Here is a 26908-nt window from a genome sequence, read left to right as displayed (position 1 = left end):
GCACAGAAAATGATAACATCTGTATGGGCACATGCACATAAATATAAAAGGCTTCTCGGGACCAGAAGTGATCCCCTTGGAGGCTAGAGCCACCCTTAGGCTAAGAGAATCATTTACTTCAACACATGTATAATTCGTTCATGGTCCCTCTAAATGGGAAGCTGTGCTAGCCAATCTTTTACACAGTTATCCACCACTGTAGGAGGTGGTCTCCTTTCTGTTGCAATGCCTGCTTACTGGAAAAAGAGACTGGAAGTTCTCAACCACCTAGGAGAGGCAGCAGCATTATCTGGGAATTCAAGACGCCACTCCTCTGAAGATCTGCAGTTTATAATACTGAATAATGCTCTGAGACCTGTTAGAGAAAACAGATGCCCATATCCCCATTTCTACCCTATATATAACTATCTTGTCCCACTGCAATTCCAAGACCCTAGGGAGCATGGGGTGCTTAAGGTGGCTCAGTCCATTAAGCATCTGCCATCAGCTCAGGTCACGATCCCAGGGGCCTGGTATGGAGCCTCAAATCAGGTTCCCTGCTCGGTAGGGAATCTGCTTCTCCCTCTGCCCTTCCCCCTGCTCATGCTCCCTCTGTCTTCCTCTCTCAAATAAATAAAATCTTTAAAAAAAAAAAAAATGAGCAGCCAGTCAGCAGCACAACATGAAGGAACCTAACACAAATTAAATTAAAAGTAAGAGAGAAGTCCCAGAAAACAGTACAGTCTGAGTACTCATGTGGTAAAACAGCATTGATTAGTACATACAAGCAGCAGTCAACTGTTTAAAATGAAACCGGACCCAGAACATATATGATTAAGTTGCTACCATGTGTTGACTAAAAATGCTTTCAAGGTCACTTCTAGCTCTCTGATTTCAAGGTTTCCCAGACAGAAAAATAATTACAATAAAATATTTCCTGTCAACAGCCTTAAATATATTTGTGAGGCCACAGCAGATGGGAAGACAGGAGCAGGCAGGCAAAAAGGTTGAAGTATTATTATAAAATCACTTACACATTACTGCTCACACAACTAAAAAGTTAAAACTTTCCATCTTCCCTGTTGATACTCTTAGTATAAAAATGTATTTATACAAGCTTAGTTGCAGCATTATTTCTAACTGTAAAATACTGCAAATAACCTATAACAGGAGCCAAAACATAGGCGAATGAATTCACTGTGACATATCCACAAATGGAGTACTATGAACTTGTTAAAAAATAATAAGGAAAATTTCTACAAACATTAAGTGATATACAGGGTATACTGTTAAATGAAAGAAGCAAAGTCCAAAACTGTATACTTAGTTTGCTACCTTTTGTGAGACAGAGATAAGAAAATATTCATGTATCTGCTTCTTTTACAAAAAGAAACACAGAAGGATAAATCAGAATAATTGTCTACCAGATGGGTGGCAATGAGTGAAAGGATTGAGTAGTACTCTTCTCAGTATAGTTTTAACTTTTGGAACTATGCTAATATTTTATATACTCGAAAAGGAAAATAAAAATCAGCAAGGAAGAAGCGAAAAATATCCAAAATGGAAATCAAACACAAATGAACCCAACTATATGTCAAATAAATAAGTGTATTAAAATACAGGAGGAAAAGTAATTCAAATGACTTTTGAACATAATACTTGATACACTGTCAGTATACAACAAAAAGAACTATAAACAAATACTGAACTCTAGTTAAAAGGAGTTTCCTTTACAATGGTATGGGTCAGCAGTTCTGGAATTACTTTCTCCGATTATGGCAAAAAGCAAACAAGTACAGATGTTGCGGATAATGGGAACCAGATTTTCAATGTTGAGGAAGAGCATTACGAATACGAAAAGGGGCAAGACCAGGCTTGTGGTGCTGAATTGGAATTACAAGTATTAGTATGAACTCAAACACACACACAAATAAGATACAGACATACGTATTCATAGTTCTTAGCTCTTATCTGCTGAGATATCTTAGTTTACAAACATTATTCCCCCACTAAACAGAATAAGGGATACATGGAAAAATGGCTGGTTCCAAGGCTGGGGAAGGCTGAGTACAAGATGAGCCTGGAGTTTCTTGCTGTGTCCAAAAGGAAGAGCTCAAAGAACAATAGGGACCTGTCAGAATCATGGCTTAGGTTGTTCCCATTAGCCAAATCTATGATAATTTGGGCCTCTAAATATTAACAGTATCACAGAATAAAATAAAAACCTATGAGTCCGTACTAATACAATAAATTAATAAATAAGTGGGAGAGAAAGGAAAACTCTTTCTTACAGAATACTAATATATTTAGAACACAAGTTACAAATTCAACATCTTAAAAAACAAAAATCAGCATCTTGCAACCATCCCAGTAATAAGGGATTCAGTCAAGAATCATCAATGGATGCTTAATTATTGAGTGAAAGCCTGGTGAAGAATAGGATATATACACAAAATCTCAAAGCACCTCCCACAATATACTTACTAATAGCAAAGGGAAAAATGGTAACTTCACAGTGGAATAACCTTGCAAATATTACCTTAATGATTGAAGTTAATATCACAAAAATGAGACAAACATCATATACTTCTTGATATGATGCCCTGAGAAAACAGAGTATTACTTTTGTAGTATTTCCACCAAAAAAATGCATGATTTGAACTAAATCATGAGAAAAAATCAGAAAAACTCAAAATGAAGTACATTTTCTGAAATAATTGGCCTGTATTCTTTAAAAATATCACAATCTCAGGGGCACATGGGTGGCTCAGTCAGTTAAATGTGGGACTCCTAAAAAAACTTTTTTTAAATAAATAAATTAATTAATTAATTAATTAAAAAAATGTGGGACTCCTGATTTTGGCTCAGGTCAGGATCCTGGGACTGAGCCATGGGCAGGACTCAACAGGGAGTCTGCTTCTCTCCTTCTCCTTTTGCCCCTCCTCCAGCTCATGTGCATGCCCAATTCTCTCTCTCATAAATAAATTTTTTTAAATTAAAAAATACCACAATCTGAAAGATAAAAGCCAAGGAACTGTTCCAGATTAAAGAAGACTAAAGCATTATGACAACAAAATGAAATGCATGATCCTGGATTAGATCTGGGAGAAGCAGGCAGGTATGACACAAAGGGGAAACCGTTTTTCTGTTGTTTTTGTTTTTTGATTTTTGTTTTTTAAAGATTTTATTTATTTATTCATGAGAGAGACAGAGAGAAAGAGAGGCAGAGACATAAGCAGAGGGAGAAGCAGGCTCCCTGTGAGGAGCCCGATGTAGGACTCAATCCTGGGACTGCGGGATCATACCCTGAGCCAAAGGCAGGTGCTCAACGGCTGAACCACCCAGGCGTTCCAAAGGGGAAACTGTTGAAAGGACATATATAAAGGACATTATTGGAACAACTGGAGAAACCTGAACATGGAACGCGCATTAGATAATACTACTCTATCAGTATTAAATATCTGTTTTTGACCAATATCCTATGTTACTGAAAAGAAACTCCTTGTTCCTCAAAAAAAAAAAAAACAAAACTACAGTATTTATGGACAAAGTATTTTATCCGCAAATTACTCAGGAGGAAAATATATACACTGAGGGTGCATACATAAATGATAACACAAATGGGGCAAAATGTTAGCAATTGGTTAATCTAGATAAAGACTCTTAAAAGTATACAGAACAAACTGATAGGGATCCCTGGGTGGCGCAGTGGTTTAGCGCCTGTCTTTGGCCCAGGGCACGATCAAATCCCACATCGGGCTCCCGGTGCATGGAGCCTGCTTCTCCCTCTGCCTGTGTCTCTGCCTCTCTCTCTCTCTCTCTCTCTGTGACTATCATAAATAAATAAAAATTTTAAAAAATTATTTAAAAAAAACGGATAGTAATCAGAAAGGGAGGCTGGTGCAGGGATGGGTTAAATAAGTGATGGGGATTAAGAAGTACACTTGTGATGAGCACCGGGTGTTGTTGTATGAAAGTGCAGAATCACTAAATTTTACACCTGAAACTAATATTACACTGTATGTTAACTGGAATTTAAACAAAAACTGGAGGAAAAAAAGTAGATGGGAGTTCTTTGTACTTTTCTTAGCAATGCTTCTTTAAATGTGGAATTATATCAAAGTAAGGTTTTTTTTTTGCAATTAAACAAATTTTATTCTTTATTTCCAATTAAAAACATTATTATTTTTTTACCAAAACACAAGGGAAAAGGTTATCAACGGGTAGTGCCAAAAGAGTTTTATAAACCCAGCATTAACTCCATTAAGTTGATGGATAATGAATTAATCCAGTAAAATATTACAACATGTTAATTGTAGTAGTCCAAATGACCTTACAACTGTGTTTCTTTTACATATCCAAAGTCTGGCTTGTGATTTGGCTTTCTAAACAGAGTCAAATCCTCTGGTTTACCTACTCTTTCTGCTGACTCTGACAACAGCAACAATATTTTGCTCTGTCCATAGAGAAAGTAAATCTGAATTTGATCTTTTACTCAAATGGAGTAATGCAAATTTCAGTTTTAGTGATTTAAATACCTGAATAACTAATAAGATCTATTTTTGACAGGATAAAGTATCTTGCCCTAAAAACTGGTTTAAAATATTTCATTTAGGGCAGCCCGGATGGCTCAATGGTTTAGCACCGCCTTCAGCCCAGGGTGTGATCCTGGGGACCTGGGATCAAGTCCCATGTCCAGCTCTCTGCACGGAGCCTGCTTTTCCCTCTGCCTGTGTCTCTGCCTCTCTCTCTGTCTCTCATGAATAAATAAATAAAATATTTAATAAAATAAAATAAAATATTTCATTTAAAAAAAGACACTAAGGAGCACCTGGGTGGCTCAGTCAGTTGGGCACCAACTCTTGACTTTAGCTCCAGTAGTGATCCTGGAATAGTGGGACTGAACCCTGCGTCAGGCTCAGGGCTGCACTGGAGCCTGCTTGGTTTTCTCATTCTCTCTCTCCTTCTGCCCCTCCCCCACTCTCACACCCTACCCCCCTCAGTGCATGCTGGCACATACCACTCATGCATGCTTTCTCTCTCTCTCTCTCTCTAAAAAAAAAAAAAAAGAAAAGAAAAGAAAAGAAAAAAGACACCAAATAAATCATGGCAGACGAACTTCTCTCTTATCTCCCCTCCCTAACATCCACTAAAATGACAATAAAGGAATTAAATAGATACTAACACACAAAGATAAAGAGAACATGTGAGGCAATCAAAGCACACAAAAGATTTCAACATGTTTTTGGAAGTCAGCAAGAAGTTAGTCTTGGTAGTGCAAACGAAGCTACAACCTAACTGCCAGCAAAGAAGAATGCAGACAGGAGGTGGCCCTGGGCTCAGGGACACTAGGCACAGCAGACAGCAAGGGTAGGACAGGATTGAAAACAACTGAATCATGGAACTTCCTATATCCTGATGCCAAAACACCGGTGGCCAGGTGTACAGCCCCTAGAGGGAAGAGTGAAAAACTGAATGGAGCTAAAAGTTCTCATATAGACGTCTTCATGTTACCTCCAATGAAGATGGCTTGTTCCCCCATGTCACAGTGAAGCCCAATGACAGAGCTTTTTAGTGCCTCACTCATATAAAGACAGACAGGGATGCCTGGATGGCTCAGTGGTTGAGCATTTGCCTTTGGCTCAGGTTGAGCATCTGCCTTTGGCTCAGGGCATGATCCTGGAGTCCCAGGATAGAGTCCCACATTGGGCTCCTTATGGGGAGCCTGCTTCTCCCTCTGCCTATGTCTCTGCCTCTCTCTCTGTGTCTCTCATGCATAAAAAGCCCTTGAAAATTAAAAATATAATTAAATACCAAAATTCAATGCAAGGCAGGGGAGGGGAGAAAAAAATCATTCTAGTATCTCAGGAACTAGAACCAAAGGGCAAAGAAATAAAAAGATAAGAAAATTGCAGGTTCTACCTAGGGCACCCAACATTCAATTAATAAGAATGCTAGAAATAAAAAAGAACAAAAAGATATACGAGAGAAAAAAGAGATATAAGTATGGGAAGATAAGTGTGCTATCAAGCGACTGAAAGGCCCCTTGAGTACCCGTCACAATAGAAGAAAAACTACCCATGCCAACATACATCACTCTGAGATTTCAGAACACTAAGCATAAGAAGAATATTCTAAAAGCTTCCAAGAAAAAGAATAAAAGGATATATACTATATGAAGGCAGAGTAATCAGAATGGCATCAGGTTTCTCAATAGCAACATTGGAAGCCTAAAAACAAAGGAACAACACTTTCATATTTCTAAGAGAAAAATCTTACCTAATATTCTATAGTCAGTCCAGTAATCAAGTATGAAATTAGAATAAAAGTATCAGCCATGCATGTGGTCAAAAATCTGCCTCCAATGAAAAGAGAGCTGGATGATGTACTCCAGCAAAATAGTCTAATAAACCAAGAAAGAAAAAAAAAAAAAAAAAAACAAGAAAGACATGGGATCCAGGAAATGGGAGATCTAATACAAAAGAACAGCAAGGGAATCTTTGGATAAAAACTGTCCAGTGTAGGTCTAGAGAACAATTAGCTCAAATGGGAGCAAGATTACTCCAGAAAAGAGGTCTTCCGGAGGGAAAAATAGTACTAAGAGATTATCTATCTGCTTAAATGCCTGTAACATAATATTCATAGACATATGACAGATTTATATTTGGGAGCAAATACGTAGAAGGTAAATTTTTTTAAAAAAGACAATTATTGAGGCACCTGACTGGCTCAATCAGTAGAGCATGTGATTCTGGATTTTGGAGTTATGAGTTTTACCCCCACGTTGAGTGTAGAGACTACTCAAAAAATAAAATCTTAAAAAAAAATAAAAAGGCAATTATTAACTCAAGGAAAGATAAAATTCAAGTAACCTCCATGTTAACCAAAATTTGTAATCTAATCATACTGAGAAATGGAAAAGGTGGCAGAAGGGAGAATGGTACAAACACATTAATGTCCTCACTTACGACAGTAAGATATCAAGAGATAAAGCCTAAAGGCAAGAAATTAAGAAATAACAGTGTAGGGCAGCCCTCATTGCTCGGCGATTTAGCATCTGCCTTCAGCCCAGGGTGTGAGCCTGGAGACCCGGGATAGAGTCCCACCTCGGGCTCCCTGCATGGAGCCTGCTTCTCTCTTCTGCCTGTATCTCTGCCTCTCTCCCTCTCTCTCTCTCTCTCTCTGTCTCTCATGAATAAATAAATTTTTAAAAATCTTAAAAAAAAAAAGGAAAGAAAGAACAGTGTATTATTTAGAAGAATACAGGTATTAGGGCTCCTGGGTGACTCAGTTAAGCAGGTGCCTTTGGCTCAGGTCATGACCTTGGGATCCTGGGATTGAGTCCCACCTTGGGCTCCCTACTCAGTGGATAGTCTGCTCTTCCTTCTGCCTCTGCTCCTCCCCCCTGCTCATGCTGTCTCGCTCACTCTGGCTCTCTTTCAAAAAAAAAAAAAAGTATACCAGTATTTACTGCATAAAAACTAAATAGACTTTAAAGTGATTGTTTGTGGACAGTAAGACTGAGGATAGAAGGGTAGGAAATTGCTGCTGTGTTTTAAACCTTTTGATACTATCATTTAATTGGGCAGCCCTGGTGGCCCAACAGTTTAGCGCCGCTTTCAGCCCAGGGCGTGATCCTGGAGACCCTGGATCAGGTCCCACGTTGGGCTCCCTGCATGGAGCCTGCGTCTCCCTCTGCCTATGTTTCTGCCTCTCTCTCTCTCTCTCTCTCTCTCTCTGTGTGTGTCTTTCATGGATAAATAAATAAAATATTTTTAAAAAATAAAATAAAAAACCTTTTGATACTATCATTTAACTGTCTATATATATTTTTTTGAAACATGAATTAATATTTATTTTTTAAGACATTTATTTATTTGAGAGAAAGAGAGAGAGGGGGATGATGTGCGCATGCGTGTGGACAAGGAGGGCGACAGAGAAGAGGGAGAAGCAGGCTTCCCACTGAGCAGGGAGCCTGATGCAGGTTCGTTTCCAGACTCTGGGATTATGACCTGAGCCGAAGGCAGACACTTAACTGACTGAGCCACCCAGGCACACCATGAATTAATCTTTGAAAAGTAAGTTGATAAAGTCTTATTAACTCATGCAAGTACCCAAACCATGTTTTTTCATCTTAAAAAAAAATGTCTAAAATCTATTATATGTCAATGGGTGATATATGGAAGTGTGGAATCACAAAACTATACATCTGAAACTAGTATAAAACTGTATGTTGGGATGTCTGGGTGGCTCAGCAGTTGACCGTCTGCCTTTGGCTCCAGGCATGATCCCGGTCCCAGGATTGAGTCCCACACTGGGCTCCTTACAGGGAGCCTGCGTCTCCCTCTGCCTATGTCTCTGCCTCTCTCAGTGTCTCTCATGAATAAATAAAAATTAAAAAAAAAATCTTTAAAAAAAACTGTATGTTAACTACACTGGAATTAAAATTTTTTTAAATCTTTTTAATGGCATAAAAATTATAATAGCAATTTATCATTTGAGGTATGCTAGACACAAACTGAATTCCCTATATACTACAAGCAGAATTTACAGAGCTAATGTATCTGTTCTTTACTACAGCATGTAATTTCAAAACTGTCCAAAATGTGTCATCTATAAGTTAACAGATCCAGTTACCTACAGAGCTAGAAAAGAGAGGGCATCTGGCCCTGCTGACTTCCCACATTGAGGCAGATTCTGATCCATAAGGCTGGTCCCCTCACTGGCTCACGTATTTTTCCTATTTTGAAATTTCTGAAATCACTTTTCAACAGGAAATAAAAACACATATGGAAACAATGTATGTGAAACTATATAATTACCAAAACAGTATCACACTAAATAAATTTGTTATTATTCATTCTATCACAAATCTGACTTCCTCAGACCTACTTTGGTGAAACACCTAATGAAGCTATTATGTTGTATCTACTCTACCAACCTTCAGCTAAATACTAGAACTGTACCCCCAACTCCAAAAGAGAGGAAAGGGTCGTGAGGAGGAGCCTTAAAACTACTAAAGCCAAAGTAGATCACCAAATTAGAGTCCAAATGGGCCACTTTTGCCTTTGGAAGACCAGACACCAATAACTACAGAAAAATTACCAACAGTTTATATTATTTCAAAAATAACTTACCCTATGAAGCAGATTATGCAGAATGGAAAAAAGCCACGAATCACCTAAGAATAATTCTAACATACAATATTTCCATTTATTTAATATAGCAAGATCTGATGCTATTCCATGCTTTTGCCAACCTGAGTAAACAAATCCATGGTTAAACAGTGGGATCTTCAAATCAATAAATCAATAAATCATAAATGTAAACATACAACTATTACTTCATAACAGCAAGTATATGCAATGTAGGATTCATATATACATACACACATGTATATATAAGTATGCGTGTGTATGTATATATGAATCTTACATTGCATATACTTGCTGTTGTTAACATAAGTATATATATGTGTGTGTGTATGAAGCACTCTCTCCTATAATCTATAAATCAATAAAATCAATAAAATAATTAAGAGGTTTAGGAAATGCTCATTATCCAACACTTTTACTCAGAGAAGTAGGTTTAATATCTGCATTGTATAATTCTCTTCCTAGTTTTCTGTGGTTTTGTAATATAGGAGAGCAATAAAGCACGAAGAGGTGGGGGTGGAGAGTACCATAGTTGTATTTACTGATGTGCTGGGAAACTATTCTCCTAAGGTTAATGTGACTATTTATGAAGAAATGGAAAGAAAAAACATAAATTGCGCACATACTTATCTCTGCTTAACAGGCTAGATGCTGAATATTACAGAAAAGAGGAACCTGCAAACTCCAGTAGCTGTTCTAATTATTTAACAAAAACTAAGAGCTGGAATTTTTTACAACCGTAGACACAAGTTTAAAATCATATTTCCCCCAAAATATCTATTAATTGTTCAAAGAAAAAAGCCCACAAAAGCCTAAAAAATATGTTTTTAAATGCAGCTCTAAAAGACTACACAAAAACAAGGCACTTAAAGTAACTGAAATGAAACCGATATAGTATATAACGCTCTCAGAATCTCATGTCATGAATGTTGAGGTCTGGTAGCTATCGCACACACATAAGGTGAAACTTGAGTCCTTAGCTGGTACAGAGCAATTTCTCCAATGTTAATGCATCTCACTATTAACATTCAAAATAATTCAGGTGGAAGCTAGAGTTAATCTTGATTAAACCAAAGGACATTTTACTGTGTCGTACTAAAATTAAAAATCCTCAATCAATAACTGAAGTACTAGTCCCAAAGACTCTAAGTTTTAAATAGAAGTTCTTTTTTAAAAAAATATCATATGAGAGCATTTCTCTAACATGTTATCTATGAATTTTCCCAGGGAAATATTCTACAGCAAAAATTGTTTCCTTGAGGGGTGCCTGGATGGCTCAGTTGGTTAAACAGCTGCCTTCAGCTTAGGTCATGATCCCAGGGTCCTGGCTCCCTGCTCAGTGGAGAGTCTGCTTCTCCCTCTCCTTCTGCCCGTCTGCTGGTGCACTCTCTCTCAAAAAAAGAAATAAAATTCTTTAAAAAATTGTTTCCTTGGCACATCAGTATGATCCTCAAAAATCTTTGATCAAAATATTACCATCCCAATATTGTATAACAAATGTTCAAAACAAAGGAATGGACAATAATCTATTATTTGAAAAAGAAAACCCGAGCATGGTCAGCAAGGACAAAGATTTAAAGAAGCTAAAATAGTAAGTGTAGTATCTTATAATCAGTTAAGTTAAACCTGCATGAATATGACAGTTAATCACCAGCCTGCTCTTCCCAGTGATGAGATAGTACAAGAACAGTCTATAAAATTAAGAGTCTTCAGGGTGAGTCAAGGATAAACGGGCAAGCAGATTTCTACAAGGCTGTCTTAAACCTAACTACAACAAAGAAAAAATATCAGGACTGAATGTCTGCTCAAAATGGAAAATAGCCCACTGATAGAGCTATTTAATCCTAAAGCAGAGTACAAAGTCTTCAGATAAAATCCAGTTGGTTATATCTTTTTAAAAACACGAGCTGGTTCATCTTAAAAATAAACTCACACAGGCAGCCTGGGTGGCTCAGCGGTTTAGCGCAGCCTTCCGCCCAGGGCGTAATCCTGGAGACCCCGGATCAAGTCCCACGTCAGGCTCCCTACATGGAGCCTGCTTCCCTCTGCCAGTGTCTCTGCCTCTCTCTCTCTGTTTCTCATGAATAAATAAAATCTTAACAAAAATAAATAAATAAACTCTCAGGGAGCCTGGGTAGCTCAGTTGAGCACCCATTCTTGGGTTTTCTGCTCAGATCCTGATCTCAGGGTGGTAAGATCAAGCCCTGCATGGGGCTCCCTGCTCAGCTCAGCACAGAGTCTAAGACTCTCCTTCTGCCCCTCCCCCTCCATGCTTGCTTGCACTCTCTCAAAATAAATACATCTTTAAAAATAAACTCTCAATTCCTACCTAGCATTTATTAATCGTGAAGCTTAGCTCAAACACTAAGACAACTATAAACTTAATTTTTCAATGTCCAAGTTTAATTTCAACAATAGTTTCCAAAATCTAAAATTGCCTTTCTAAGCTCATCTGCATTTTATACATCTGTAAACAGCATACATAGATACTATTCAGTATTTTAGAGAGGAAAATCTGTTTTACACTTTGTAGTCTAAAGACTTGATTAACTTTTACAAGAAATACAATTGGAAAATCTTAGAATATAACTAAATGGACTCAACAAAGTACACTGGCCTAAAAGCAAAGATTCAAACAACCTCTGAGCTACCAGAAGCAAAAGCAAAATTCTTAAGAATTCTCTCCCTCCCCCACCCCGAAAAAAAACTACCTCCAAAAAGAATCTCCTCTCCTAGAAACAAAATAAAAAAATAAGAAGGGGTACTTCAAGAACAGAAGCACATTTAAAAAATAACCAAAAGCTAAGTGCATTTTATCCATGGCTAAGTTGAGAAAGCTGCTTTATTATATCTGAACTAAAGTAATATGAATTTCAGCCAACAAAAAAATTAGATCTGAACTGTAATGAAGTTAAGAAATTCAAAAACAGCAGTTTTCTTCCAACTGTATTACCAATCTTGTTCCAACTTGCCTGCACTTTAATCAATAAACAGAGAAGAATGGCTAATCAAATACAGAATTTTAAAATAAGTTATTTTCAAAACGTGGAATTTAAAACGTATTTCATGTCAAAAATCTTCAAAGGAATTATTTTAAGTATGCTTCCAAAGACTTTAAATCCTTTAAATTATTAAGCACTAAGTTACTGGATGACAAAATAAAGACCCCGCTTTTTAAAAGGCAAACTTAAAGTATGGTTTGAATGGCATTTGAATCTAAGCTTTGGGCTATCTCTAATACCCCCAAGCATCTTAAGCAACTCTCTTAATCTTTGTCTCAGTTTCACAATCCATAAAACAGGAAAAACTACAAGGATGGGCAGTTAATTAAATTAGTCAGGATTAAACGCTAGCAAACTTCTTTGAAGTTATTTTATGTTGTTCTCCATTCTCCTCCTACTCAGTAAAACTAATAGATGAGAAAACATCTGGAATTACTATAGATACTAACATCTGCAGACTGACGGCAGTTAAGAGATCTCTATATACAAGTTTCTAAGCCAAAGATCATTTGAAACCCTGAAAGATTCCAGGATACGACTGCAATAAACAAGTTTTAGGTAAATTTCCTTTCAATCTAAAAGATACCTCCTCTTACCTATATTCTCAAGTCAGACTTATTATGAATCGCAGAGCATCTTGAGAGGTTTTGGCACAAAAAAATTCTAGGTAAGACGAACAAGCTGTTACTGATATTAACGCTATTCTCACCATTCTACACTGTCAATCAAGGTAAGCTCCATGACAAATATACCCTCCAAAAAGTACTAGCCCCTGCTGAGAATCTAAGTACTTCCTTCTAAGCCATCTGTCCAGGAAAGCTCTATTAAAACACCCAGAATGCAGTTGCTCTCATGTCTAAAGGAGCTATGAATAAACATGAAACACTAAAATACATTAAACCGTATGCATTTTTCACTTCAAGCACTGATAAACTACCTACCCAATTCTATTCTGAGGCCTAGATTGAATATAAAACCCATAGGTAGGTTGGTGGAGAACTGCAGCTTAATCAAAGGAAAATATTTTTTTTTTCAAAGAAGGAAAAAATATACAAAATAGCTCAAGAAAGAGAGAAGAAAAGCTCCAAAAGAAAGAAAAAACAAAGTTAGGAGGAAACGTACATGTAAATTACTCCCTGATGGAAGAGGGACTCAATTAAATTTTAAAACAGGAATTTAAATTGCTCACTGAGCTTCGAACTAAATTACTCACTATTCTGCTTACTGAATTACAAATACTATAAAATGTAAGTATTTCTAAATCTAGTTTTAACAATCTAAAAATGAATGTATTAAATTCCAGTAAAGAAGGGAATTGCATAAATTAAGGAAAAAGTAGGATGTTATAAAAGCCTAAGGCTAATCCTGTAAAAGCAAATAATGATGAGAAGGAATTATTTTGAGAATAAATGAATAATGGGAAACCAAAACAAAGAGTGCACATTCTCCCCTCAACCCCTTCCTTTCTTCTGCTATGGACATGAAGGATAATCTTTGTATACTACTAAGAATACTATTTAGAAAATGACTTCTGATCTATGTGTCAAAACTTCACAACAGCAAAACGTTAGGCTCAATGCCTATACTACAGCCTCTTCAAACAAACACAGAGAGCACATTCTAGATTCCAGGTCTTTCACATCTACTACCAATTATTTAGAGACTTTGCTGAAGCTGATTTAAGGTTGGGGCGGGGGTGGGGGGGGGCAGCACTGCCAGACAAACTAGAAAAACAATTACATTTGACCTAAGCTTACAAATAATACCAATAAAGTTTAAGTTCTTCAGAGAAGTATATAAAATTCAAATGTTAACTTCCAGAATTAAGATGAAAAAGTATCCTCTGTCCTCTGATTTTTAACTGCCCCATCCACATTTACCCAAAAGTCCACCTGGCCATCTATAAACACAGAACTCAAAAGAATTCAGTTTCATTGTGGTAACACTGCAGAAAGCCATCTGCTCATAATTGAGTCAAAATTTACCTTACAGAAGAAAATATTGGGAGTAGGGACTGGTGACAGTGTTTTAGGGGGAAGTTCACTTTGTGTTTATTTTCAACACGAAGTCTAAGGTCATTCCAGCCAAGAACTAAATGGAAGAAAGTTCCTTCATTCATTAAGCAAATATTTACTGAGTGTCTTGTTACATGCTAAGCACCTAATAAATACTTCAAACTGTGCTACCAAAAAGCAGTAAATGCGTTTAACTTAAGGATGAACAAATAACTGATCCTATCTAGAAAATGTAATCTACTGGGCATACAAGAGTCTTCTTTAGATGGAAGGTTGTGAGAGAAATATGTCACAAAATAACCCATCATTGGATCAAGGTAATTTCTCACCTTTATCACAAACTTTACTACAAATTACGAATTTATTATCACTGGCAAGGATCAATAATCAGCACCTTAACTCACTAAATGGATCTCAAAAATTAAAAAAAAAGTTTAAAAAAAAGGCGGGGTTATCTCTAATATCCATCCCAGACTGCAGTTCACTTACTTCATCTATACTTACTTTTCCTGGGTAGAATAATGTGAGGGCAACTGTTTGCTAGAAAATTAAAGAGGCATCCTCAGCTCTTTGAAGAATTAATCAGGGAAAATTCTCCTGCCTATGCTATTAAAATATCTCCAATATAGCTATTTTATTTTACCCAAACCTCTGAGGTCCAAATGCTTATTCTTTGGCTTTCTTTAATTATTAAAATAGTTGTGTTTAGGGCATCATTTTTTAAATTTTGTGTGTTTTTTTCCTCCTGTATTTTACCACTGGTTCAGTCTTTTTACCCACAAAAATAAGAAATCCCCAAGCCTCCAGCTTCTGAAAATAACATCTGGTACGTGCACATAATAAAGATCTTGAGAGAATGTCCTAGTTTTTATTTAAAACTTTTTCACTTAAAATGAGAATGCCTTTAGCAAAGATTAGACATAAATCAGTTTTTACCTTATTAGGAAATTGCTATTTTCAACATTTACCTTAAACCACAACATGGATTTACCTTCTAACCTGTTAGCTTCCTGTCTCTCACCAGCTAGATTAGATTGTAACTTTTGAAAAGATGGGATGACTGGACCCCAACAGAACTGGATCTGTTCCCAGCTAATGTATTTCAAAAAAATCTGCAAGTCTCCCCAAAGATATAAATGTTGCTAGCCTTCAGGAGTTCTCTAATACTTTAAAGTTTTTTTTATTAGAGCAGTTGTCCTTCACTGTTACTACAGTTGTACACAGTGGCTTCTCAAAGTGTCGTCCTGCACCCCTTAGAGTTTCCAAAACCTTATCAGGGGGTATGTGTAGTCAAACTATTTTCATAAATAATATTAAGATGTTACTTTCATTGTTTACCCTCATTCTCTCACCAGCATGCAGTGGTTTTCCAGAGACTACATGATGTGTGATATCTCAAGAGACTGAATGCAGAAGCAGATATGAAAATGCAGCCGCCTTCTATTAAGCCAGACAACAAAAACAGTTGTAGAAATGTAAAATAATGCCGCTCTCCTCATTAAATTTTTGTCTTGAAAAGTATATTTTACATACCATTATCTGTCTTAACAGGTAATGGATTAATTACTGTTATTTGTAAATGATTTAATAAAATATATTTTAAATTTTTGTTTTAATTTCTAGTACAGTGAATATCAATAGATTCAAGCCATACAAAGGTGGAGCTCTCAATAATTTTCAAGTATAAAGGGGTCCTGAGAACAAAAAGTTTGAGAACCACTGCAATACCTAATTACATAACCTAACACACAGTGCCTTCCATAGATAAGAAGCTCAAGTTAATGCTGAAGTATAATTACTTCTTACACCCCCTAATCTTGTTGAGTAATATACCTCCTTGCAAAGCATAATTCGGCATAAAGCCAGTCTGTCCTAGGCCCTATTTAAGGGGCTTTAGATATTTAAGTATGCGGAGTCCTATTTATAAAGATGTGCTGGCCTGTAATACCACCTATTACTTGCATAGTGTACAGGAGTTTCCCAAAATTTTCATACAAAAAATATTACCTTGTTCATCCTAGCAGCAACCTTGTGAAGTAAATGTGAAGTACTACCCTTTTTTACAGATGACATAATGAAACTGATGCTCAAAAGAAAAAGAACTACTTGTCCAACGATGTATTGCTAGCTAGGAGAACCTAGGATGTTGGCCTTTTGCAATTTGCTTGGCTGCCTTAAGGCTGTTTCACTGTGGTGTAATTGCAAGCTCCCAAAGAAAACAAGGCAAGGGCATTACTTTTATTGTCCCGGTGCCAAAACAGGGACTTTTTTTTTTTCCTCCTTAGTAAGAACGTAATCAGACTCAGTACCCGGTCACAGCATTATTCAACACACTGACTACCCTTTTGGTCCACTACTTAAAAAAAAAAAAAAAAAAAAAAAAAAAGGAAAGAGAAAAACTCAAGAGTGTTAAAAGAATAAATATCAGAATAAATAACACTTCAAGATGATGAACTAGTTAAGGACTCACTGATTTACTAATCATTTAATCACTGAAACAGGCAGGCAAGAACAAGATCAAGCTCAATACAATAAGAGATTATATCAATGAATGGGTGCCAACAGGTTATAATGGGAGGCCCACATGAAATGGGTTCAATTCTGGGCAGCCCGGGTGGCTCAGCAGTTTAGCGCCGCCTTCGGCCTAGGGTGTGATCGTGGAGATCCAGGATCAAGTCCCATGTCGGGTTCCCTGCATGGAGCCTGCTTTCTCCCTCTGCCTGTGTCTGTGCCTCTCTCTCTCTGTGTCTCTCGAGAATAAATAAAGTCTTAAAAAAGAATGGGTTCAATTCACAAAATATAGACAGAAGGAAAAATAAAACACATAAAGTTGTAAAACTAGCTCTATTGGTTCCATAAATCCAAGCACATGATCAGCGACCCTTGTAAAGTATTGTCAGAGACTAACTTTGTTTTAAGATGCAAAGATGCCATCCTTCTCCTGGAAGAGAAATCACCCCATCCTTACAGCTAGACATACTAAGTTTGTTCTTGTTATCAGCCCAAGTCTCTTAGTTATGCTCCAGTTTACCTTAAGTTCCTCAAGAGATACTCCATTTTCTGCACTCTTTCCCACAGTCAAGTGGACTCCTTGACTGACAAAGGCAAGACTGACTCACAACAGGATATCTGCCACTTGCATAAGCTCTTTTCCTTTTTTAGATGCATGTGCCCAGCGAGGCCATCTTTAAATTTGATGTGAGTTTAACCTAGAAAAAGCCAGAAGTGTGCTGTCCACATAGTATCCATGAGGTTTACTACAGATGAGCAAGAGAGCATCATTCCTCGTGAGATAACACCTCTTCCTGGTGTTTACTCCGGTCATTTGTTTTTCAAATCTCTTGGGGGAAAAACATTAAAAGTTACAGTTATGGCACAATAGCTATAGCTACAATTATAGCTAATGTGCCCCCCAACCAGTTTGTAAAGCAATTTGATACACCTTATTTGTTTATCCATACTCAACATTCACTGTGGAAGACAAATTAGTGAGAGCTAATTTGTACAAGTTTCTGCACCCTCATTTAAAAAAAAAAGTGCAATACCGCACTGCAAAACACATTAACCAGTTAATCTTTAAAAGCTTCGCGCAGAAAATGATAATCTGACTTCACAAAGTCAAACAAAGCACCAAACCTCTGAGAGCTCCGAGAAACTGCAGTTATTTCTATTCCTTGCCCTGAAATACACATTTTTTTTTTGTAGCGCTGCCTGTTTTTCTCCGAGAACCTAAGCATCATTTACAAAAGTAACCTGTCAAAAGTGTTAAGTGAGGCATTCTCTAAACTATCTTCCCAGCTCCAAACCACAATGAAAAAATGTCACACACCTAAGCTGCACCGTTGCCCTCTTCCTTTTAGTTCTTCAAATGAACTTAAAGGTTTTTGAAATGCACAATTCAAATTTTACACTGCACCCCCAAGCTACCATTGATCATCTCAAAGCTAATAAACAAAAGACTCTAGCGGCGGCACCAGGGCCCTACCAGGAAGTAATCAAAGCAGTGTGTGGCTGGTGCGATCCTAAGTCGCTAGAGCAGACAATAAGAGGGCACCGGGGCTTCCAAAGAGCCCAACGGAAGGAGCTGAGAGGTTGAAGTAACGCGAAAGCATTACATAAACCCAGTAACTGTTTTACAGCACCTGAACTTGGGAATCCCAACCCAGTTCCAGCCAGCCCGCAAGATGTGAAAAGGAACTCGAGCCGCCCCTCCACACCAGCTGCCGGCTCAGCCTCCCGAGCTTTTCCGCCTGCAGCCTGTTTTCAAACTTCACCCTCCCCGGCTGATGAAAGACTCCGACCTCCGCCGCCCGAGTTCCGAGCGCCTCTCCCGGCCGAGGGCTCCCACCTGGCGTGGATCGAGTTGCCCGAGCCTGCCGGGAAGCGAAGGGAAACGAAAGGAAGCGGGGCCGAGGGAGCGGCGGAGGGCCCCGGCGCGCCCCGCAGCCCAGACAAAGCTGCGCGGGGAGAGCGGCGCTTTCTCGCGCGGCCGAAGGGGGACGCGCCCCGGGCCCCGCCGCACGTGCGGCCGCGCCGCGGGGGCCCGACAGCCGCCCCCGCAGCCCCGGACCCCGCAAGGCGGGTGCGCGCAGCCCCCCGGCGGGGCGGGGCGGGGCGGGGGGCGAGGCGCGGGGCCCGGGTCCCCGCCTGCCGCCGCCCCCACGCGCTCGCGGCCCCCGCGGCTCCCGCCCCTCTCGGGCCTCTCCTCGGCCGCCGGGCCGTCGGGCCGCGGGAAACAAAGGAGCCGCCGCCGCCGCCGCCGCCGCCGCCGCTCCACCCGCCGCTCCCGCCCGAGCCCGCCTCAGCGCGTACCCCTCCCCGGCCGCCGGGCCCGGCTCGCCCTCGTCCCTTCCCGGGTCCGCGCGCCGGCCGCCCGCGGCCCCTAGACGGCAGGCCTGGCGAGGCCGGGGCCTCGGGTGCGCGGCAGGGCCGCCCCGGGGCCGCACTCACCGCTGCAACACCAGGACGACGGGGAGCCGTTGGGGAACTTGGCTGAGTCCGGAGCGATGCAGACGCTGGAGCTGAGGTGCGGACACTCCATGGCCACGAGGAGGACGGCGAGGAAGGCCGAGGCTCGGGGGCCGGGAGCCGTGGGGGCGGAGGGGCTCCGAAGCCTCCGTCTGGGGTCGCTCCTCGCCGGGCGCTCGGCCGACGGCGGCTGCGTCCCGAGCCCTTGCGTCAAAGAAAGCAAAGGCTTCCGGGCGCCGGGTTTTCCCACCCGCCGTCTCCGGGAGCCCCGCTCCGAAGAACGTGGAATTCCGGGATCCGGGTTCTACCGCCAGCCCTAGGCTGAGGGCTTCCGACTTCCCAGGCCGGCCCCGCCCCGCCCCCGGACAGGCCCCGCCCCCAGGCCCGGCCCCGCCCCCGCCCCCGCCCCCTCCGGCCGGGTGGGGTCCCAGCGCGCGCGGGCGGGTGGCCCCGAGAACCAGGCTGCGTTCGCAAGGGAGTTCCCAACTCTGCAGCGCTGGGCGGTCGCGGCTAACCCCCTCCCCCGCCCCGGCACGGGTCAGGGTGGGGCGCCAAGCCCCCGCACGCCAGGCAGGTCCGCTGCGTTTACCGCGGCGGAGGGAGTGCTCTCAGGGGAGGCTGATCCTGCGTGTGGTGTGGTGGTAGAGAATCTAGCCACTCAAGAAAGTGTGAAGAAGAAAATAAAAACCACTGGTGCAGACAGGCACGATAGGTCCCATTTTACACACGCAGACACAAGCTCAGAGAGGTTAGGGCACTGGCTCCTGGCGGCCCAGCGGGCTTGCACGGATCCCAGAGCGGTCTGGATTTAGTGTGACGCTCCCTGCGACAGGTGCAACACTCCTCTAGCTCTAGGTTCTGAACACGTGTTCTTTAAGCCAGCCACCTGGGGGCCGTGTGGCTGGGCCCGCGGCGGCGCCCACGAAGCTGGGTTCAGGTCTTGACTCTGTGACTCACCATCTGCGTTACCTGGAGCACGTGGTTGGACTTTCAGACCTCACTCACCAGTGGAGGTCCAAGTGAAACAGTTGTAACTTGGGTTTGCTGAGCGCGAGGTCCCAACTACCGGGTGACAAAAAAGGGGAAGGGATCTAACATTTGTTAAACACCCATCACTGTCTTCTAGCCAGGCACGCGACGCACAATATCTCATTTAAACCTCGCACCGCTCCGCCAGCGGCTGTTACCAGTACCCTTTTTGGCCTCAGGGAAACCGAGTTCGTGATTGGTCGATCCGTGCGGGGAATGGATCCCCGGCTCTTTGACCTCTTCACCGAAAAGAGGAAAGGGCAAGCCTCAAGGGGCCGCTGGGGCAGGCATTACACCCGAGCTAGCCTGAGATCTCTCTGGGGAATGGCCTTGAGGACGTCCGGGGCTCTAACAAATATTGCCTCAAAGTTGGGGCTTCTTGTAAAACCCGGCGAAGGAGCTGGAGGGCCGGAGGCGAGCAGGAGGAGGAGGGGAGGCTGATGTGGCAATCCAGCGGGCAGGGAGAAAGGGGGAAGGAAGGTCAGGAAATGATTAACCGGGCCGGGCCGGGTAGTGGTTAGAGCAGGGCACCTCCCCGCAGTGCAGTCCCGGAGGAGCCCCAGGGACGCCCTCCTGGTCACTTGTCACGCCTTCGCATTGTCCCCCTCCCCCGCTTACACACTCTCCGCCGAGACTCGGCTTCGGGCTGCTTCTGCACGCTCCTCTGCCCGAGGATGTTCAGTCACCTGGGACATCTCCGCAGAGATGTCCCAGGTGACACCCCCCCGCCCCGCCCCGCCCCGCCGTCATATTTTGGAATTAAAGCTCTTCTGTCGCTTCCCAAGGCCCGGTCTGGGGATTTTATGACAGGGAGGAGTTGTGCAAGGTGCTCAAATCCTAGCTCTGTCGCCTACTTGATGGCCAACTTTATCAAATGTCTCTGGTCCTCCCAAGCCTTTTTCTTCTCCTTTTTTCAAAATCTGGAAAAATAATTCTTTTCTCACAAGGAAGATGTGAGCATTCATGAGAATTGCCAACACTTAGTAGGTAGCTAATAATGTATAGCTTTTTTTCCTTTTTAATAGCCCATGAGGGCATAATACCCTAGAAAGGGAATGAATAAACAATAAATCGGACCTTTGCTCGATCTGACCTTCCAGCCCTCTCCGTTTCTTCTAACAAGGCCTGGCTCCACCAACCTCTGATTCATTCTAGACTACTACCCCCCATTTAGCATCCATACCCTCTCATTTAGCCATGGAGCATGCGGTGACCCATGTCGTCTTCCACAAACAGTATGCGATGCTTCTTTTTCCACCTTCTGAGAGACTCAGTTTCCTTATCCTCTAGACCTCAGTTTAAGCATCACTTCTCAAGGAGGCCTTTCCAGACTCCACTCCACCCCCAGGTTACCTCCAGACCTGTGATGCCCTCCTCTGCCCTCACACTCTGCCTTTTTAAGACATCTTCATGCATATAATTATTTATTGAATGTCTGTCTCCCCCTTGGAGGTCCATAAGGGTAGCAAGCAGGTCTGTGTGGTTTCCCCGCTGTATTCCTGACGGAACATGTGGAATCTGGAGGATGTCCAACAAATAAGTCTAAAATAATGAATGAGTGAGAGATTGATTAGCAATGTCTACTAGGGGCAGGAGTATAGGAAGTGGCCAAGTATATGTCAGGTGTTTTCTCCCCCTCTTAATCCCCAAGTAATCTCTAAATTTCCATTTGGCTCTGAGTTTATCATGTTCACGGTATTAGGAATGTGAAAGTACCTAAGGTGTAAACTGCATTAAAAAAAATAAAAGAGGAGGAGGAGGAGGAGGAGAAGAAGAAGAAGAAGAAGAAGAAGAAGAAGAAGAAGAAGAAGAAGAAGAAGAAGAAGAAGAAGAAGAGGAGAAGAAGAAGAAGGAGAAGAAGGAGGAGGAGGAGAAGAAGAAAAGAAGAAGAAATGATTTTCATTAGCGTCTTCTCCTTCCAACTAGAAAACTCCTCTGAGCAGAGCCCCTAATTTAGTCATCATTCACTGCTAAAGTCCCCAGAGGGCGAACTATGACTTTCGAACAGTCCAGAGAAGCTGGGCAAAATCAGAAAGGCCCTCCCAGGACTTTCAATACATTTCCCTAAAACAGAGAACTTTCCTGTGTCTCTGAAAGTTTTCATAATTTAAAAAAAAATTTTTTTTTTGGACAACAACAAAAAAACCCCTTCGCGGTGAGTAAATATGTCAAACGGGTTGGGAGGTGGGGGTGGAGACCATGGGGCACACTGGGAAATCCGCTTTCTCAGTCCCTAATCTCTTCGGCTGCATATAACAACAACGTTCGCTTTTTTGTTCTTGGCCCGCATCCCTCTGGCGCTGAGGAGCTCTGGTGCACGGGGAGCCGTGGGGGTGACCAGCCAGCCTCCAGCTCGGGGCCCCAGGGAATGCGGCCGCGGGGAACCAGTCCCCGCCCCGCCCCGAGACCCAGCGCGGGGATGGCGGCGCTCCTGCCAGAAGCCGAGGGTGTGTTTTAAAAGTTTGCACCTTTCCGAGGAGAGGAATACAGGATTTCAACCAAGCTAGCAAATGTTTCTCTTCTAAAAGGTATACACATATATATAAAGGGGGGGGGGGGGTTGCGGAGAGGGCACGTCATACGTTGCCATGGGAACGATGATCAGGAAAGGTCTCAAGGTTGCTGTGACCTTCCCCTGGCCTTACACTTGAGACTGGTAGCAGAACATGGGGTGCGGAGAGGGGGGGTCCCGAAGCAAGGATTACAAACTGACCAGGCCCGGGGGAAGACTTAGCTCTGACTATCCCCACGCAGACAAAGCTTATTGGAAGCACCCAGAGAGCTGAGTTAATTATTTACCCTAGAGATTTTTCTAGGAGCAAAGCCTCCAGGGGAAACCAAAGTTAGACCCAGAAAAGGCTTGGTGAATAAGGAGGTGGGGGGAGGAACAGTGCCCCAGGGACTCTTTTATCACTGGTTTAATTTTCCAAGAGGCACTTATCTGATACTTTCTTGCTTGTTTACTTGTTTATCTATTATCAGGCTCTTCCATGAGAACAGAGACCTTTCCAGTCCTGCTCATTGCCTGATTTTCAGTTCCTGGAACTCGGCCTGGTACAGGGCAGGTCCTCCGTAACTACTCGGATAACTGAATGGAGGGTGGAGGGCGTGGCCTTTAGCCGGGCTGCGCTCTCCCCGGCTCTCAGGAATCCCCGCAGTGTCATTCTCCCACTTCTCTCCAGCGACCCCTTTCGCATTATCTCCCTGCCTAAAATTATTCAGTGGCTCCCCATCTCTGGAAAGCTAAAGTCAATCGAAAACCCTCTGCGGGGGCACCTGGGTGGCTCAGTGGTTGAACATCTGCCTTTGGCTCAGGCCCTGATCCCGGGATGAGTCCTGCATCAGGCCTATGTCCAAAGGGAGCCTGCTTCTCCCTCCGCCTATGTCTCTGCCTCTCTCTGGGTGTCTCTCAAGAAGAAATAAAATAAAATCTTAAAAAAAAAAAAAAAGGAAAACCCATAGTCAACCTATCCTTTCTCATTTGCTAAAGCTATTATTTATTTGTTTGTTTGTTTGTTTTATTGTTCAGCGGTATCAAAAATAGCTTCCTCATTATAGAAAACGTGCTTCCTCGCACCTGTGTGCCCTCCCCCACCTGTTTCTCTTCTACCTGGCCAGCTCCTACTCCTTCCCTATTGAAGCATGTAACCTCAAGGAAGCCCTCCACCGCTCACCTAAGCGGACTTCTAAGTCCCCACCCCCAAACCCACCACCCATTCTGTCCCATTAGCCTGTCACACAGTACTGTTACTTTCTGTTTACCGCTCAGTCTCCCTTGAGAACAGATGCTTTTCTTTTTCTCTATGGATACTAGGCACCTAGTTCAGCAATAGTAGATGTTAAGAAAAGATCATATTTGTCGACTAAATGTTGAAAAGTGCCCCCTTGGAGAGTGACTATATCAATCATTGTGAGTAACGGTCCCCTAGGTATTCACAGAAAGACTTGCAATTATGTAATAACAGAAACTTAACGTTTATTGGGTCCCAAATAGGTACCAAATACTGTATCAAGTGGTTTTCATTTCTTCTTTAATCCCCACAACAAAACTGCGAGGTAGATATTATCATTTTCATTTTACTGGTGAAAGAACTAAAGCTCAAAGAAGGTGAAATAAGTGCACAAATGTACACAATTAGTACTTGGTCTTTTATCAAAAGTGTTAGAATTTCACCCCTCATGTACATGGTCAGCTAAAGGGTTTTGCAATATTATGTGGGGGTAGCTGATGTTCCTAATCATGAGGTCTCTTAAGCACAACATGACACAAAAGAGCCTTCTGAGTAACTAAAGAATCATTTTGTACCATTGTAATAATCATTATGTCATCAATATTTTAATTTGTATTGCTTTTAATGCTTTCTTCTTTATCGAAATATGAATTTCACAGCACTTTGAGGAAGGTGATGAGAAGATTTCTTGGCTTGGGATCCCTGGATGCCTCAGTGGTTTAGTGCCTGCCTTCGGCCCAGGGCGTAATCCTGGAGTCCTGGGATCGAGTCCCATGTCGGGCTCCCTGCATGGAGCCTGCTTCTCCCTCTGCCTGTGCCTCTGCCTCTCTCTGTGTGTGTCTCTCATGAATAAATAAATAAAGTCTTAAAAAAAGAAAAAAAAACCAGTGTGGCCCTAACACCAAACAACTCTGACAGTGAAGGAATTGCTTCTATCTCTAGGTCCTAGTCTCCCATCTGTAAACTCAAGGAGTTGAATTAGATGACCCCCAAGGGCCTTTCCAGAGTGAGCATCCAGTGATCCTGTGATAGCTCATGGCCACCCTGTGACAGTGGCAGAGGCAGGATGATTCTTGAATCCTGTAGCAGAGACTGCTAGCTGTTCGCCCCAAATCTATTTCTTTTCCTCCTGGGTTCACAACTAGAAATTTCTCCACTTCCCTTGTGACTAGGTGTAGCCATTTTTAGTCAACGGAGTCTGAGCAGAAATTGCGAGGATCAGCCTTGGCCGGCAGTGTGGACAGCTGCCCCAAGACAAAAATACTTCAGTGTCCAGTTTTGTTTATTAACACTGAAGGAAGTGGGGGAAATATATCAGGCCAGATCTGGAAAGAAATGTGGGTCGCCTCAGCTTCCAGTCTGTTCTTCCTATGTTCTCTCTTCAACCATTCATTCATTTGTTCAACAAATCTTGTCTATGCTCCTGCCACATACCAGGCTCTGAAGATGCAGGGACTCAGAGCCAGATGCTATGTGGGGTTCTCCTTTCCAACAAGATGGAAAATGTTATGGTATCACTCCTTTTCCCATGCTTGTTCATTTCCTAACCAGACATCAGAGCCTTTGAGTTTTAAAGTGCTATCTAAACATGGGGCTTTAAGCCTTCTAATTGTAAAAATGGCTTTACACATAAAGGACCTGTCTTGGTGTTTGGCATACAGTAGATCTTCAATAAATGTTCATTTTCATGATACCTTGTCAAATAGGAATGATGTGGGAGATGGAGAATGGTGACATGAAATCATTGATTCTAGTATAGTTGGCATAGAAGGTTAGATCTTTGTCCTTTAAAAGGGATATGGGCCAGACCATTCAATAAATATCACCAATGCTCAAGGCTCATGGGATACAAAAGTGATGCTCAAGGCTCATGGGATACAGAAAGTCTCATTCTTAAAGGCATGAGGAAGGGGCTGAGAAACAGACCAGCAAGCAGGCAATTGCAGCACAGTGTGATAAGTGTGAGGAGGGGAAGTACAGGATGTTGCTTAGCCACAAACAAGGGGCAACTAACCCAAACTGGTGGGTGGGGGGTGGGAGGAAGCATCAGTCAGGGCTTCCTGGAAGAAGTGACATATGACCAGAGACTTGATTGATAGCAGGTAAAGTGTGGTGGGGGGAGTGGGGTATAGTGTCCAACGCAGTGGGAACTGTGACTGCAAATACCCAGAAGCTTAGAGAGGATCTGAACCTGTCAGTCTGGCTGGGGAGTCATGTAGAAGGAGACGGAAAGCTGAACGATGAGGCTGGGAAGCAGGCAGAAGACAGTGTAGGGCTGCTGACTCCCCAAAACAGAGAACTACTAACACAGAGAAATCCGGGGCCCCAGGACTCTGGCATCTTTCAGGGTTGGACTTTGCTAGGTCCTTGGAAAGGGGATAGGGTGCAAAGATGCAGAAAGATAAGTGATAAGACAGAGTAAGGAAGAGCACTAACAGTTATTAAACACCTGTAAGATGTTGAATTGCATTAGTCACATGGAAAATGCAAACTAAAAACACAGCACATACCTACCTAGAAGCAAAGAGGCAGGGATTAGAATTCAGATGGGACCCCCTACCCTAACCACGACCCGGAGACTGTGTGTGGAGGAGCTTACAACCCACTGAAAAGGAGAAGGCTCATACACGTTAAGAAGTAGAGTTTTGATGGAGGAAAGAATCCTAGGCTTGGAGAACCTCCATCTCTGCTTTCTCCTCTTCTTTCCTAACCTTAACCGGACCTGACAATTACAGAATTGGAACACCCAGCTTACCAGAACATGAGTTTCTCAAAATTCAGAACATAGTCCTTGGCCTTTTTCTGGGGTGCCTGTTGCATTGGAAAGAAGCCAAGCTTTGGGGCCTTACTAGGATCCTGCTTCCACCACTGGCCTGCTGTACGCCCTTAGGCCAGCAGCCTGACTTCTCCGGAGCCTCTGTCTATGAAGCAGGAATAATAATAGTTGCTTCCAAAATGGTGACATCCCTGCTCAACGCTCTGTCTCCCTTGGCCAGATATTTAATGTTTGGAAAGAGAGAACAGGGATT

The 26908-nt window shown here is 42.2% G+C and overlaps 1 protein-coding gene and 1 long non-coding RNA gene across 6 annotated transcripts in view; one reads left to right on the top strand and one right to left on the bottom strand.

Annotated features, from left to right (window-relative positions):
• The window catches only part of USP3 (ubiquitin specific peptidase 3), a 111252-nt gene extending 91770 nt beyond the window's left edge, over positions 1-19482 (bottom strand). For 2 of the 4 annotated variants that reach the window (XM_072809021.1, XM_072809023.1), the window contains exon 1: positions 19102-19482. In XM_072809021.1, coding sequence (XP_072665122.1) covers positions 19102-19192 — 91 coding nt within the window. In that variant the 5' untranslated portion in view covers positions 19193-19482. Of the gene's footprint in view, positions 1-17182; positions 17317-18963; positions 19059-19101 lie in introns of those variants that run through there. The other 2 variants (XM_072809024.1, XM_072809025.1) reach the window with 2 other exon arrangements.
• LOC140623072 (uncharacterized) lies at positions 18971-23597 on the top strand. 2 transcript variants are annotated; one of them, XR_012022748.1, is made up of 3 exons: positions 19546-22303; positions 22457-22676; positions 23131-23597. It is a non-coding gene; the product is annotated as an uncharacterized lncRNA (long non-coding RNA). The 2 variants fall into 2 exon arrangements; XR_012022747.1 differs by having other exon boundaries at positions 18971-22676.
• Positions 23598-26908: the final 3311 nt, after the last annotated feature.

The sequence above is a fragment of the Canis lupus genome, chromosome 32, assembly GCF_048164855.1.
Source record: "Canis lupus baileyi chromosome 32, mCanLup2.hap1, whole genome shotgun sequence".
Lineage (NCBI taxonomy): Eukaryota > Metazoa > Chordata > Mammalia > Carnivora > Canidae > Canis > Canis lupus.
This window is presented reverse-complemented; position numbering and strand designations above follow the sequence as displayed.